General features: G+C 39.1%; 1 protein-coding gene across 2 annotated transcripts in view; it reads left to right on the top strand.

Moving 5' to 3' along the window:
* The window catches only part of LOC6557358 (junctional adhesion molecule A), a 90814-nt gene extending 77941 nt beyond the window's left edge, over positions 1-12873 (top strand). The window contains exon 7 of one of the 2 annotated variants that reach the window (XM_032743130.2): positions 11998-12873. In XM_032743130.2, coding sequence (XP_032599021.1) covers positions 11998-12359 — 362 coding nt within the window. In that variant the 3' untranslated portion in view covers positions 12360-12873. The remainder of the gene's footprint in view (positions 1-11997) is intronic. The other variant, XM_001983703.2, reaches the window with a different exon arrangement.
* The last annotated feature ends 2317 nt before the right edge of the window (positions 12874-15190 follow it).

Genomic DNA, 15190 nt, shown 5'->3' with positions numbered 1-15190 from the left:
CACATAATCAATTTTAGCTATGCAATTTTAATTACAATTTGTGGGCGTGGGCGTAGAAATACACACACAGATTCCCCATTTGAGTATGTGTAAATAGCTGCATAATGGATATGCTGCTGTTCACCCCAAGGGGTAGGCATAGTGACGCCCCGTCCTCATGCGCAGACAGTGTTTGCAAGAAGTTAATACACATGCCATGCAACAAATTATATTTATCGCGCATCGCCAAGCATCAAATTATAAGGACGCACCGCTAACCGCAGCAGCAACAACAGCACCAAGAAGAATTTTAACGAGGACGCGGCTGTTGCTGCTGCAAATTGATGCTTAAGGACAATTTTCACTTCATTACACGCTGCTGCTGCTGCTGCCGCTGCTGCTGCCGCTGCTGTTGTCGACATGTCTCTTGCTGTTGGTGTTGTTACCTTTTTTTTTGTTGCGCTGCCCCTTCACATTGCCAACTATTTTTCATGCAATTTTTTCTGCCTTGGTCGACGATTAATTCTTAAGTGTACCTTAAGCAGCAAAAACATGCGACAACAACTACAACAACAGCAACAAGGACAGCAACATCTGTAAAAGGGACTGCATTTGCAGGCACCGTGAAATTACAAATTGCGCCCGGCGGCCAAAAGATGGCGCTACCGCTGCCCACTGTGTGCACCTTTGCATGCCTAATTTAATAAGAAAAAGTGCCAGCCGTTACATCATTTAAAAGCAAACACACACACACACACGTCGGCACACATACACGTGCATAATTAATTGTGATTGATAGAAGAAATTACTTGCCAGCGGCTTGGCGGGTTTGCTCGACCGGGCTAAAACAGATGGCAAGCGGCATCAAGCCAAAAGGCAAGATGAAAAATCATTTCACAAACTGTCCCACAAGCCAACACCTATACACACACACACACACACCCACATGCATGTACACATGATCCGCATACCTACACACACACACATACACACACACACACACAGGGGCAAATGGGACATCATAAAGAAACTCAATTTGTTGTCGCTCGAGCGATTTGTTTGCCACGCAAATGAACAAAACGTAGAAGCAAAGTAAAAATGGCCAAAATCTAGGTGTGTGTGTGTAGATGTGTCGGTCTATGTATGGGTGTAAGTTTAGGTGAATGCGAGATTGCATATGCAGCAAAAAAGCGTTGGCCATTTTAATTTATGTCGCTCCGGCAGCGCTTGGCTAAGCTGCTTAACATTTGGCCCAAAACGCCCAAAGCCCCCTGAAGGGACTCTGGCAACAACTGCTTTCACCCACAGCACGGCTGCAGCATAACCTTAAAATATATAGCCAAAGACTAAAAACAATGGCTTAGAGCCATCTAACTGTGTGTATGTGTATGTGTGTGTGTGTGTGTTTGAGTGTTAGTATAATTCGCTAGCAAATTGAAAATAAACGCTGTATGTTGACTGAAAAACGTTCCGCTTTTTTTTAACCTCGTTTAGCTAAATGTGTACTTGGTTGTGTGTGAGTGTGTGTGTGTGAGTGTGTGTGTGTGTGTGTGCTTCTGTGTGTGAATGAATGTATAGCTTTCTGTGTGAAATTTTCGTCGCTAAGCTGCAGTCATTTTTATCATGCCAAACGTTCCAGCTTTGAGTTTCTCGTTAGATTCTCTTATAGAAAATTCCTATGTTTTTGCGGTTATCTTTATTGAACTACAGTCCCGATTAATAGCAACGCATGAAGTTCTAGATGTGTTGTCCACAAACTGATTGAAGCCGGTCATATCAATGAATGTGTTGTCAGTTAACATATTAATGGCATCTCAAGTTAAAATCAGATACCAACGCCATTTGTAATTCAGTGCAGAGGCAATTACTCGGATCTGCACTCAAGCTGTGTGACTTAGTCTGCTCCTCGCTTGTGTTCTGACCAACTCTGACAAGTTCGTGTCATTTTCCATTTTCCAGCTTCATCTTAAGGTTCGAGAAATCGAATGACCCTCGGTCAGCAAGAATTTCTTGAATTTGTAGATAACACAATCGTTGTCTTTACTCTCGGGGTCAGACTCATCTCATCTCATGTCAAGGTCGCTCAACTCTATTCGTGCTCCATTTCAGTTAAATGGGTTTTTGTCGGTGATTTGCAGTAGAAATTGCTTTGGAAAACGTACCCCAAATGGGCTGCTTGGCTCAGCTCCAATTTATTTTTCTGTTATCCTGCTCTTATGTTTTAGCTTTTTATATCAAATTGTCATTTCGCTTATCGATTTACCTGTTGTTGTTCCACAACTGCGATTGCTAAACAACTGTTTGCCTTTTCAAATAAATTCAAAGTCTGTTGAAAATGTTATGCGAAACTTTTATAATTGAGTGCTTAGCACAGTTGGATATTACACGGGTACGTGCCTCATTCTAGTAAACAGCAAGTTTTTACCAATTCTTACAGTCCAAGGGGGTTTTTCTAATTTAAAGTTGAGAACAAATTATTGCAGCAGCGGAAAAAACACTCACGCTTTCGCCAAACTTAAATAAACAAAGAAATGTGTAAGCTTGACTAAGGATAACAACCACGCCCACACGCCCCAAACTGCTGCCAGTTGGCCAGTGTGCAAGTTACGCTCATTACACACTACCAATAGTTACACACACACAGACACACACACAGTCATAAACACGGACACACAGCACTTCAGCCGGCAGCACTTAATTACAAATTGTTTTTTTTTTTTTTCCAACAACGAAAGAAGCAGAAACAGCTGCCAGCAGCCCTGGCTAAACTTCAGTCTCTCTTTCCGTCTATCTGTGTGTGAGTGTGTGTGTGTAGATGTGTGTATGTGCGTGAATTGCATAAGATGCAGCATTGTTATTTAGCTTGTCTTGTTGCTTTTGTATTGCCTTGTAAGCAGCTGCGCTTCTGCCGCTTGTCAATTGCAACATGCGACGTTGCGCTTTTTGTGCCAATGATGATGAGGGTGGAAACCAAACCCAGCCTCCTGCCCCCCTTTTTGCACTCACTGTCACAGGCAGCTAGCTTAATAGGGTTTTGTTTCGCCTTTTTGTTGGCTCAGACATTTATGCAACCCACTCGCGCACAATAAGTTAGAACACACCCACCCAACCCAACCCTAAATCCACTTGCTGTTTTTCCTACTCAAGCATCCGGGCTGCTGATACTCTGATTCTAGATGGAAAAAGAGTACATTGCTTTGATCCATCCTGCTGCAGACTTCTAACTCATCAGGCAAAATCTTTAATCTATATATTTTCTCTTAGAGCTTCAAAAAATTTGTTTAAATATATTCTCACTCACTCTTTTCTCTCTTTCTCTCATTCTTTCATATTATTATTATTACTAATTACTAAGTTACTATTACTTATTACTAAGTTAATTACACTGCGAACAGAGTATTGCACAGTCTGCTTACATTAGACTGCGTAACCTTCCTTTATTTTTTGCATCAGTACTGTTGACTGTTTTAAAATTATTACATGTTATTTACAATGTGCGAGTTGTTGCTGTTGCTGGCTGCACCGCCCACATTCCTCATTTTTTAGGCGACATGTACTTGTGCCTGCTGCTTTCAACAAAAGAAATGTTGCAAATTAAGCGCTCGGCTGCATGTGCTGCACAAGTTTTCAAGTGCGCTACAAACCGAACAAAGCAGCAACATCAACATCAACAGCAACAACAGCAGTAACAAGTGCAGCGGCAATTGCAGCAAAATTAAATAAAAATGTTCACGTTTCTTTGTGTGCCAGGCAATGCTCCAACCCACACACACACACATACACACATACACCCGCATAAATAAATTTACATAAGTACATGCATACATATCGTTGTCTTGGTCGTAATTGTATTTCAACATGTTTGCCGCACGCAGCGTATACGTAATATTTTATTATGTTGCCGCATTTTAAATGCCACAACAAGCGCTGGGCGAAAATATGTCATCGTTTTACAAGCGCTTTAACCGTAGAACTTTGTTATTTTTGTTGTTGTTTGTGTTGCACCTACCCTTCAACTGCCCCCTCTGCCTTCTCCATTATTATTGAAGTGCAGGAAACTCATTTTCGAGTCGGTTACTTGAAATTGGATTAAAGTTGTTGGCACTGCAGCTCTCTGATTTTTTATTTGCTGCGATGCGAAACTTTTTAACAACAATTCACTTGACGTTGGCTTTAATACATGTCCAGCTAACATGCCAGTGGATGCGATTGTGTTGTTACCTGTGCAGTGGGGGTCTTTGGTGTGTCGAGTCTCATTTCATGCACACGACAATATCAGTAAAAATGCTGGTAATAATATTTGAGGTGCTCCGCAATGGCGCCTTTCATAGCATATGTAGTACACGCTCCTCAGATAGTCTTTCCCGCCCCCACCCGCCAACTAACCTAGCCAGTCTGCCACTTACACGCTGCTTGGCAATAGCAATAGCGTCGACCAAGCTCCCCAAACAGTGGGCCAGCAAAAGCTGACCCAGAATGCAACTTGTGCTGGTTAGCTGACTCAGTGTGTGTGTGGGTGTGTGTGTGTTTGTGTGTAAGTTGAGCCGAAGTTGCAACGTTTTACTAACCACAAAATGCTGTAACTAAACGCGCACTCACACTCATTCTAACACATATGTAGATAGTGCTGGAGGACACGGACGACATCTACAGACAAGAACTACTTATGGAGCACTTGAATCTGCTGCTGCTGCTGCTGCTGCTGCTACTACTGCTGCAGCTGCACAGGTAAAACTTCAACGTGTTCCACCAATACACACACATATCTAACCATACTCGTTTAGTTGGGCAACTTTGAAGCACACCACACACACACACACACAGACGCACACCCGCAACATATTGTTATGGCCATGCCAAAGTTCTTGGCCCCAAAAATTGTCACCGGTTTCTCCGGTTGCAATGTTTAGCACATTGACAGCACAAACTTTAACTAAAAATTGGAAGCCCAAAGGGCGAGGAGCTTAAATATTAAATTGCTATAAATGTGAACGAATTTGTTGTTGCAGTTTAAGTTAAACTTTCTATGAAAAGATTGAGGTTCTTTTCAAACGAATTTGCTCTTATGCGTTTATCTCTTAAATAACAAACCAAACAAAGCAGCAAAATGCATTTAATTAGTTTCTCAGAAAATTTAACGAGTAGAGTTAGAGATTTAGTTGAAATCATCTCAACATCATTATATAAAACATAATATTTTTAAGACTTAGATTTTCAAATTTCCTGAGAGAATTCTGCTTTCATTTCATTATACCATCAGCTTGAGCTCCTGTATATTTCTAAATACAGATGAAAAGAGCAATGAAATTAAGTCAGAAAGCTGATGAATACCAAAAATTGTGTAATGTTCATTTTCTTTATTGTTCGTTGGCTACCCAAGAAATGAAACAAACTTGAAGCTGATTGCACTTTTAGGCAATAATTTTATCATTCTGTATGTCAGTCAGTCAATCATCCTGACATAGGCTAACGCAAAGCAATCGGTATAAGCCTAATTCAATTGCTTGTCTAGTTACCTAATGGATCAAGCCACACAGAATTAACCCAATTGCCACAAAGGCTGCCTGCCAGCTCGCCGGCCTGCCTGGCTGCTAATGTGATGATTTTGTTGTCAAAGACTTGACTCGGCCTGGCTGTTTAATCGGGCATCGAACGTCAAAAAACTAATTACCGTGTGGAAAGTAAAAAGGATTTATACATTCTCTGTGGCATTTTGATAGGCAACGATTCGGAAAGCATGCGTGCAATGCTTTTGATAAAATTCGTTATATAATCCAGCAGAAGTGTGTTGAAACCAAATCTCTTTCAAGCACTCGACAGCCGGCAAAACTAATTGAAAATTAGAAATCTCTGGTGCATTCAGGCAGGCAACTTTCGCTCAATTTAAATAATACATTTATTTCAACAGTAGATGCTCGCACAAGGTTCACTTTTAATAATCATACATATTTCACAGCTCTTTCAGCTCTTGTGTAAAGTACAAATGTTATGTATTATATTCTCTTCTTTTTAGACTAACTTGCTTAATTCTTTTGCGTAAATCCGTTCGATAACGAAATAAATTGCTTTCAGCAAATGCTTAGTGCTTTGATTAATAGCAGCAACAAACAACCAGCAACTGGTACTCGAATACAGCAACTTCTGTCCACACACTTTTCGCCTTGTTGGCTCTCCCTCTTTATTTCCTTGCTGATGAGCGCACATTTGCTCAAATGTATGTGTGTTGGGGGATGTGTATGTGTGTGTGTTGTACGAATTTAATTGAGTGCTAAATGGCACGTAAACTGATAGGTCAACAAATATACTCACACACACACAGACACATATACGCACACACGCAGACATTGAGTCGGACAAAAGTTTGCTAGCGCAAGGCGTTGCCAAGGACATGCGCTACACACTTGAAGTGTGTGCATCAGGACTACACGCGGCAAGGACGAGCAGGCACTCACCTAATTGTGTGGGCGTCAATTAATTTCAATGTGCATAATGGAAACTTTACATTTGTTGGCGCCCCCAATAAGTATGCAATACTTTTCTCAAGATTTTTTTCCCTTCTTTTTAGTAATAATTTGTTAGCATTAGCAGCGCAATTTGTTTGGTAATCCCCATTTTCGGGAGCTTGAAGTCCACGCAGCCATTTTGCTTTTGTGCTTGGCTGAGCAGCAAAGCCTTATCCCTAGTGTATCAATGTGTGCGTATGTGTGTGTGCGTGTGTGTGTCTGTCTGTGTGAATGTTTGTTTGGGTGGGTGAACGTCAACACGTGCAAATAAAGCATTAAAATAGTCCAGCCACAGACATTTTGGTAGCAACGTCAAAGGCGCCTTGACCGCAATGACTGAAATGAGAATCGCTGCTGCAGACTCTCTCTCCCTCAATCTCAGTCTAGGTTTGACTTATACAAAGAGTAAATCACACACACGCATACACCAACACACACACCAGCCACATTCACATATTACAGCAGTTCAGTTGGCGCACGTCTCAAGTTTATCAAAACACAGCAGGGAAAAAAAGATGGCAACAGAAAATGAAACGCGCAAAAGGCAAACCTGCGTTTAGATCGAGAAACAGCTGCAGATAAAGCAAGAGAGATAGCAAATATAACTGCCCAGCAAATAATGGCAACAACAACAACGAGCAGAACAAGAACATAACCACACTTAATTCATTCGTGATTTATATGAGTTGCTTTCGGGGAGTTCAAATGTGGTTTTTGGGCTTGAGGCCTCACACAAAACTAAGTGAACTATTTTTGCGGTCTACTGTGGGCTTTACCAAGTTGCCCAGACTTGCACTGTGTGCACTCGCTTTTGGCCATGGCTCTCAATTAAAAATTCCTCTTGAGCGCTGCTCAAAATTCAATTCAAATTTTCGACCCAGATTCTTGTAAGCCAAGCAAAACCGCTGATAAAAAGCAACACACACACACACACACAAAAAACAGGGTTTTGTCGCAATATTATAGAAACTTGGTTAAGCCAGCCAAAAACAAGTTTTCTACATATTGGCCCGAAACGCCATTTTGTCACTTTGACAAAATTGTTGCTACTTTTCGAACAGGGCTCAAACTCAAAGGAGGAAGACAGAAAGGGGCGGGGTTAAATCCAAGCACAACTTGTCGTTCAAGTGACATTCAATTATTATTTCAGGCTGAGCAAAAACTTTTGCAGCGAAACAAAATTTTAGCAACAAACGAGCAACGACAATATTGTTAAAAGATAGTATTACAAGCAAACAAATGTCGGACCAAAAAGATACCCCACCAGATAGATACACGAATGGACTAAACGACAGACAAACAAACTGAAAGTCAGGCGTACAGATAGACAGTTAGATAGATAGTTGGAATAAGGGAAGAAGGGCCATAATGCGTATTTGCGCATTAAATCCAAAACTTTATAAACAGTTTTGTGTGCCAAAAATAAAATCCAAAACAAAATCGTACAGAAATCAAAATAAAAATTAAATGAAAATCAAAACTTTTCAATTGCTTCTTAAGCAAAGTGAAACACTGGCGCAGAGCGAAAGCAGACAAGGAATTAAGAAACTTACTTTTTTTTATTTTTAGGCAGACTTCCTAACCGATAAAATTTCAAAGATAACAGCTCCTCAAGTTGAAGCTCTGAAATTTCGACAAAACAATTTAACTTTACTAATGCCTGAAATAGAAACAACAAATTTGAAACGCGTAAAGCATAATATAAGGAGATCAAAGCCGTTTTGGCTAGCTAGTGAAAAACAATTAACTAAAGAGGATATTTTATGTCAAAATATTCATATTACTATCAGCCAATGCTCGAAGCAAAAAGATTGCCATGGCTTACGTTGCTCAATATAAACTGAAATATTGTTTAACAAGGTAAATTTTAAGTTAAAAGCTGCGAAACCTGAATGGCTGGCATTAATTTGAGTACACGAAGAAGTGCTCTTAATTTGGACAGTGCAGCTTAAAATTAATGACAGAAAGGTAAATGTCAGCACAGAATGAAAAACAATCCTGAAATACGAAAGGCGCAACTTTTGCCAACCGCGACGTGTGTGGCGAAAACAATAACAGGATGGGAACTTGGACGAGGACGAGGGTGTGAACGTGAACGCTGAACGTTGAACGTGGAACGTGGAGCGTAGACGTAATTGTATACGTGGACGGGGACACGGCGAAGGACGACAACAGCGATTCATAGCTTCCGGTTTTTGTTCGCGCGCTAGTATTTTCCGTGTCCTGCCAAGCACAGCCATTGCGTGCACGACCGTTGTCGCATATGCACATTTTATTTATAAACTCGCTCTCTCGAGCGACAAAATAAGTAGCAAAATAAAAAGCGTCCAGCTTCGAGGTCGCTATATACCTTAACGTGGCAAAGTTCCCTCAGGCTACCTCCACTTGGCTTACCCCTGCCGTTGTGGGGTATACATATATTGAATGTGCAGCGATAAAAGTGGTAAAATACTTATCAAGCTCAAGCCGGATGTGCACAGTGTCAAACAGCAGGGGAGAGAGATGTGGGAATAAGAATGGCAGCGGGTGCAGCGACAGCAGCTGCGAATAGTTTTTATAGTGACTGTAATATAAGCGGTAGTTTAATGCATAATTGAAAAGCACGCAAAGTTAAACAATAGAGGCGGGCTCAAACGGAAACGAGCCCGGAAAATAAACGTGACTCAGTGAAAATTCGAGCAAACTCAAATACGGTTACACTGCAATCGCAATCAGAATCTTTTAAAGTTGAAGTTGAACTTAATTTATTTTGTTTGAGTTCTTATAGACGAGAAGATAAATATGTATATACATTTATGTGAACATAACTTAAAAGATGTTCAACAATAGTCATTGAAATATGGTCATTCTATAATCTCATAAAAATCTATGAAGTTCCTTTGCTTTTGCTTACTTAAAACCCCATTTTTTTCAACAGTGTTTGAGATGTAACAAAGGCCAGGACTTCACTTCACTGACCATGTTGCTCGTGTTTGACTTAATTTACGAGTCACAATACGAGACGTGACGTTTGGGACGGGCAGGGGGCAGAAAAACTCTTGGGAAATTTTGTGTCAAATCACAATTTAATGGCAATCAACATTTTTTGCTATTTCGCACTTGCTTGCACTTGATAATGGTAATTATTTAACAATAAGTGTGCAATGGAGCACGAAAGCAGCCGAGCGCGTTAATGAACTGTGTAATGTTTTTACAATTATACGCAGGCGAAAGAATTGAAAAGAACACACAAAAAGAAAAAAAAAACAAGCACTCAAGCAAACGGCAAAGATTTGAGTGGAGCGGTTCAAGAGCGGTTCAAATTGTAAGTGTGTGCAAAAGAAAATATGCGAGTAAATGCTAATTGAATGCCCACTTTAACCAAATCAGGCTAAATCGGCGCTTAGTGTAACACTTGAGATGCACTTACAACTAACTCCTCTCTCTCTCTCTCTCTCTTTATCTCTATCAATCTCTCTCTTTCTCTCTGTCTGTCTGATTCATATTGTGTTCTCAGCTCTTGCTCCTCTGGCGCACAGACATCAAACATTACTCGTCTTCATCCGGCGACTGCACAAACAAAACGCGCTATAAAATGTAAAAATACTACCAAAGTATGCAAAGCTGCTCATAAAAACACTCAAAAACTAACGTGCATTGCAGTCAACCCAACAACGCAACTGTTGGCTACTGCTGCTTGCTTGCTTCAACCCCCTTTTCGTCCTTTATCTCGTCGTTCGTCCTACGTGTTCTATTGTCTGCGCTTCGGTCTATGGCTGTGTGTCTGAAGCTAGTAGCTACTTGCTTAGCTGCTTCCTGCCGTCTTTGCATGCCCGCTTGCTTCCTTCCTGAAAATCCATCAGCGCTAATTTTGCATATTTTACTTGGATGTTATTTTATTTTTTCTTTTTGAGAACTTCTTGTTTTTTTTTTTTGTTACACTCTCTCCACTTTATGCGCTTTTATTTGGCTTAGTCGAGGTTTGTGACTTGTGTTTTCACAGCCGTAGCCCAAAGATATTTTTAGGCAATCCGGATTCTGAGGCCTTGTGCCTGCCCTCGGCTCAGTTCTGCTCACAGCTCAGCTCAGATGATGAATTATGTGCGCCACGTACGTTATTAATAATTCCTGTCCTGTCAACAAATACATTGTGTTACATTCGCCCACATCACACCTAACTCTGTTGCCCGCACTCCAAGTACATCCCAATTCTGGCTATAGACCGTTCCACATTGCGTATGCGTAATATGTTTATTTTCAGCGCTGCGGCCAGAAATTTATTAAGCAGCTGCTGGCGCAGCTCAGACCGCATCAACAACAACAATAACAAAAACAAAAAAGCTCAAATTGAAGCTTGTGGCCAGCAGGGCAGGGGAGCATAGAGTGAATTGAGGGTGCCATACCCAGAGATGTGCACGCATATGACGCAAATCGCGCTTAAACATAACACAGACAGACAGACGGCATTTTGCGACCTCCGATTTAGCTGCAAAGCATTTTTGCAACATCTTAAAAAGTACTTCAGTTAAGCTTAAGCTAGAAATTGAATTTCAAAATATTAATTTAAGATATATATTTCCATGCTACTCTTAGTTTTATGCAGTGAACCAAAATATTTATAGCTATTACGATCCAATCACGTTAGCAGCCATGTAGCAGCTGCTACATTGCGTATACGTCGCGTGTTCCGTTGCGTCATGGGGCAGCTGGACTGAGTTGTTCAGCTGCTGGCTGAGTGCTGCGTGCTTCGTGCTGAGAGCTGAACGCTTGCCATGTTTGTTTGCACATTGTATTGAGTTTCAAGTGCAAAAGTTAATTGCTTGAAAAATTGAACTCAATCAATTACAAGGACACACCAAGCATGTATGTATGTGTGTGTGTGTGCTGGCGTGTGTGTAAGGCGTTGGCTCCCTTGAGCTACAGTTTTATTAATCGTACAGATACACACACATCGCGTGTACACACCCTTTGAGTATGTGTGAGTAAACACTTCACTTAATATTGGCAATTAAATTTAATATATTCTTCACACTCTTATGAGGCGATTTTCGAATCTTTTTTTTGGGAAACTTTTGGCAGGTAATTTAATAACGTAAATGAGATTTCTGTCAGTCTTCAAATGAAATTTACTAATTTGGTATGCTGTCCATATTTGCATTTGAATGCACAAAACAACTGAGGCACAACTGGGCCAACTAGATAAACAGAAGCTGCACATTAATTAAATATCCATGTGTTAAGCACACACACGTGCACATAGACACTGACAAGAGCAACTACAAACAAACAAGCAAACAAACAAACACTTATATGTGCAGAAGCCAAACAGAGCGCAACAAATAAAGAGACAAGCAAGAACAATAACAATAACAACAACAACAACAACAATAATAAGAAGCAGCAAACTTGACACAAACACACAAAGATACAAATGCATACACTTATTGAGGCCAACTGGTTGCATTTATTAAGTGCTTATTGTTCAACAACATATTTAACATCTAAGCTACAGACAATGCAATAAAGTTGAAATTAGTTCGGGCCATAATTTCAGGTGAACATCCGGAGGCAATGCAAACGGGCTCATCCGGCTGCCAGTACAGTTGGCTGACAATTGTCATGCTGTTGGCTCTCGTGCTCGGCTACAGTCAGCGGCAGCAGCAGCATTGTGCTGCCACACTCGCCACATGGGGCAGTTGCAGCAGACATGGTCTCACTCTCGCGGCCAGTGACAGTGACATTAAAATAAGAACATCAACGGCAGCAGCAGCAGCAGCAACAACAACAACAACAACAACAGGAGCTGCCACTAAACGCGTCCTTGAGCTGTCCCCAGCGGTTAGCAGTAACTGTCGCGAGACATGCCACGCCCACCCGAAACGCAGCTGCCACAGATGATCGCTTGGAGGCGTGGTAAAAAGCGTTAACTAATCTGTTTTGTATCTATATATCCCCACTATATGTATGTGTATGTGTGTATGTATGACTGTCTGGGCTAGCTAAACACTTAACTAGTTAAGTCTATTAAGGCCCATTTGCCAGTTCTAAACTAGCAATTCATATATAAAAATTAATGATGGCTCACAGCCGGCTAAAGCCTCATTGCATAATCCCCACACATAGAGCAAACGGATTAACATTTAATGTGTATTTTGTATAGTTCCAATAAGCAAGCATGTAAATAACTAACGTAAACTTATTAACATAATTGCAACATGAAATGTATCGCTTAACAACAAATAAACAGAAACAAACCAAAATCCGAGAGATTTTATGATGGCCCTTTAAATACATAAATAAATAAATATGAGCGCGCGGGGGTGAATTTTATAATTAGATAAAAAAATAAAAAAAAACGAAGCAGCCACAGAAAAACCAATACAAAGGCAAAAAAAGCAAAAAAAAAACAAAACTTGGCTATTGAGTGCCCATAAAAATGAATAAATTAATTGCCATATCATGCAAATAATTGCGCAGTACAATTTTTTCACATCAACGGTAAATTTATCCTATTTTTTCGCCAATAAATACCAATTAATTTATAATTCTGATAAGGCAAACAATAAGAAGTAGGCCACTTAACTCAACAAAAACAAATAGAAGAAAAAAACTCCAACGATTGTGTTTTAATTATCATATTTCCTTCCATTTCCACTGCTAATTGTATTTTAAAATTGACTTTTATTGATAACTAATTTTATGTAAAAATTGTGTCATCAAAACTTATGTGCTGAATCTATTATTATTTCCATTTTGTCGCTGTAGAATTTAAAATTTACATTTAATTACAAACATTTTGCAACATTTAATATAAACATTAATAGTTTTGCAATTCGCATTCGGCGTGTTCGTTCGTAAAATTTGTAAATTAATTTAATTTAGCAATTTGCTATTGGACATTGGGTCGAAATATGACAAAGAGAATTTGCTAACTTAATAAAAGTGCCGTTGAAAAATATTTTCATTAAAATATATTCATTAGATAAACAGAATTTACAATTTTTTATTTGTCAAACACAAATGTAATGTAATGAAATCGGTAATGTAATTAAAACTGTCGGCTGCGCGTTGTGATTTAAAATTTGACTACAATTAAATTAAAATTAAATCTAATCTTAGGTCACATTATAATTTATAATCAATGTTGTTACTGCAATGCAGGCAATTATAATAATACTCATAACCGTTTATTTTTATTCCAATCAGCATAAAATGTAACAATAATGTTAGTCATATTTATATATATTGATACAAATACATACAAATGTCTGGTTAATTGTAACATAATATATAATTACCTACCATTATAACACAGAAGAGAAGGTATATGTACAAAGTATGTAAACAATTTCTCTTATCTGCCTTCAACTTTTAGTTCAAATGTTGCTCCATAGATAACAAAAAAAAACGATAAACTTCCCATTGTCATCCCATATTCCGTCAAGTGTAAAATGCATAACTAACCGTATAAATTCAAATACTCAATCAAAATGTAAAACGTTAATAAATGCTACAAATAAATAGATGTATTTGAATATAAGTGTATTTAATACATATGCCAGCCAATTTGTATCTGTATCTCAGCATTGGCAATAACGAGGCATTTGATAGGTAGTATTAATACAGCAAATTATGTTAATTCCAATTTTATAGTAGGTCATCAGACAAATGCGAATTCCTGTACGATATTTAACAGTTAATTAGAACTTTATGTGTATGAATGAGAGAGTCTGTGTGTTTTTTGGTATGCCTGTAATTTCCCCATAGAAGTATAAGCTATATACTTAATATACTAAATATAATAAACATGCATAGTTATTAGTTATGCGTTTAAATAAAGCAATTGATATGTATGAAACGAAACTTATTTATAATTAACAAACACTTTTAACTGTTGAAATAAAAAGGCAAACAAGTAAAACAAAAACAAAACATAGCGCTCTAGTCAAAATATGTATTATAATGTAGTACTATTATACGATTTATAACTGGGCAGTCGAAATCAATAACAAACACAAATGAACACGCTCGTAAGCATGACATAATATATAGATGCATTACAAATATAACAAATACATAGAAACAACAACAAAAGCCATATGCAAATGTCGCCAAAAAATGAGAAAAAAATGTAACGAAAAACATTTGCCAGTAAAAAAAACAAAAGCTGAAATTGTAAATTTGTTGTTCTTGTGACATGTGCTAAATCAAAAACAACAACAACAACAACTATGTATATTAAACAGTGCAAAATGAAGAACGATTAAACAATTTTTTATTTAAAAAAAAAGAAGCAATTTACGTGTTTTGATATTATTTGATTTGGGAGGCTTACAAAACAAATTGAAAATTGACAGCTTAAATCGTGCGTTTCGGGTTCTTCATTTCTTCGATATAAGCTACTCAATTATTTATGCAAAACTACATTGCAATACAGCAGCCGTCAGCCCCACAACCCTCCACACTCCTCCCACTTCCCTGACCATTCAATTCTGCTCACAGCTCTAGGAAATACGCAGCGACAGCCGAAGAAATGAAAAATAAGCTGCAACGTATGCGTGTGTCACATGTAATCTCTGGATTATAGACAGCAGCAACAGCCCGGCAGCCCAGACAGCCCAGGCAGCCCAGCACAGCATAGCACAGTACGAAACTCTCACTCGAGTACTACCAGGTGGTTGGAAGATGGGCATACTTGAAAACTGGGTCAGCAAATAAATCGAAGAGGC

The sequence above is a fragment of the Drosophila grimshawi genome, unplaced genomic scaffold (assembly GCF_018153295.1).
Source record: "Drosophila grimshawi isolate 15287-2541.00 unplaced genomic scaffold, ASM1815329v1 contig_44, whole genome shotgun sequence".
Classification (NCBI taxonomy): Eukaryota; Metazoa; Arthropoda; class Insecta; order Diptera; family Drosophilidae; genus Drosophila; species Drosophila grimshawi.
The sequence above is the reverse complement of the archived record's forward strand: the minus strand, read 5'-3'. Positions and strand labels throughout refer to the sequence as shown.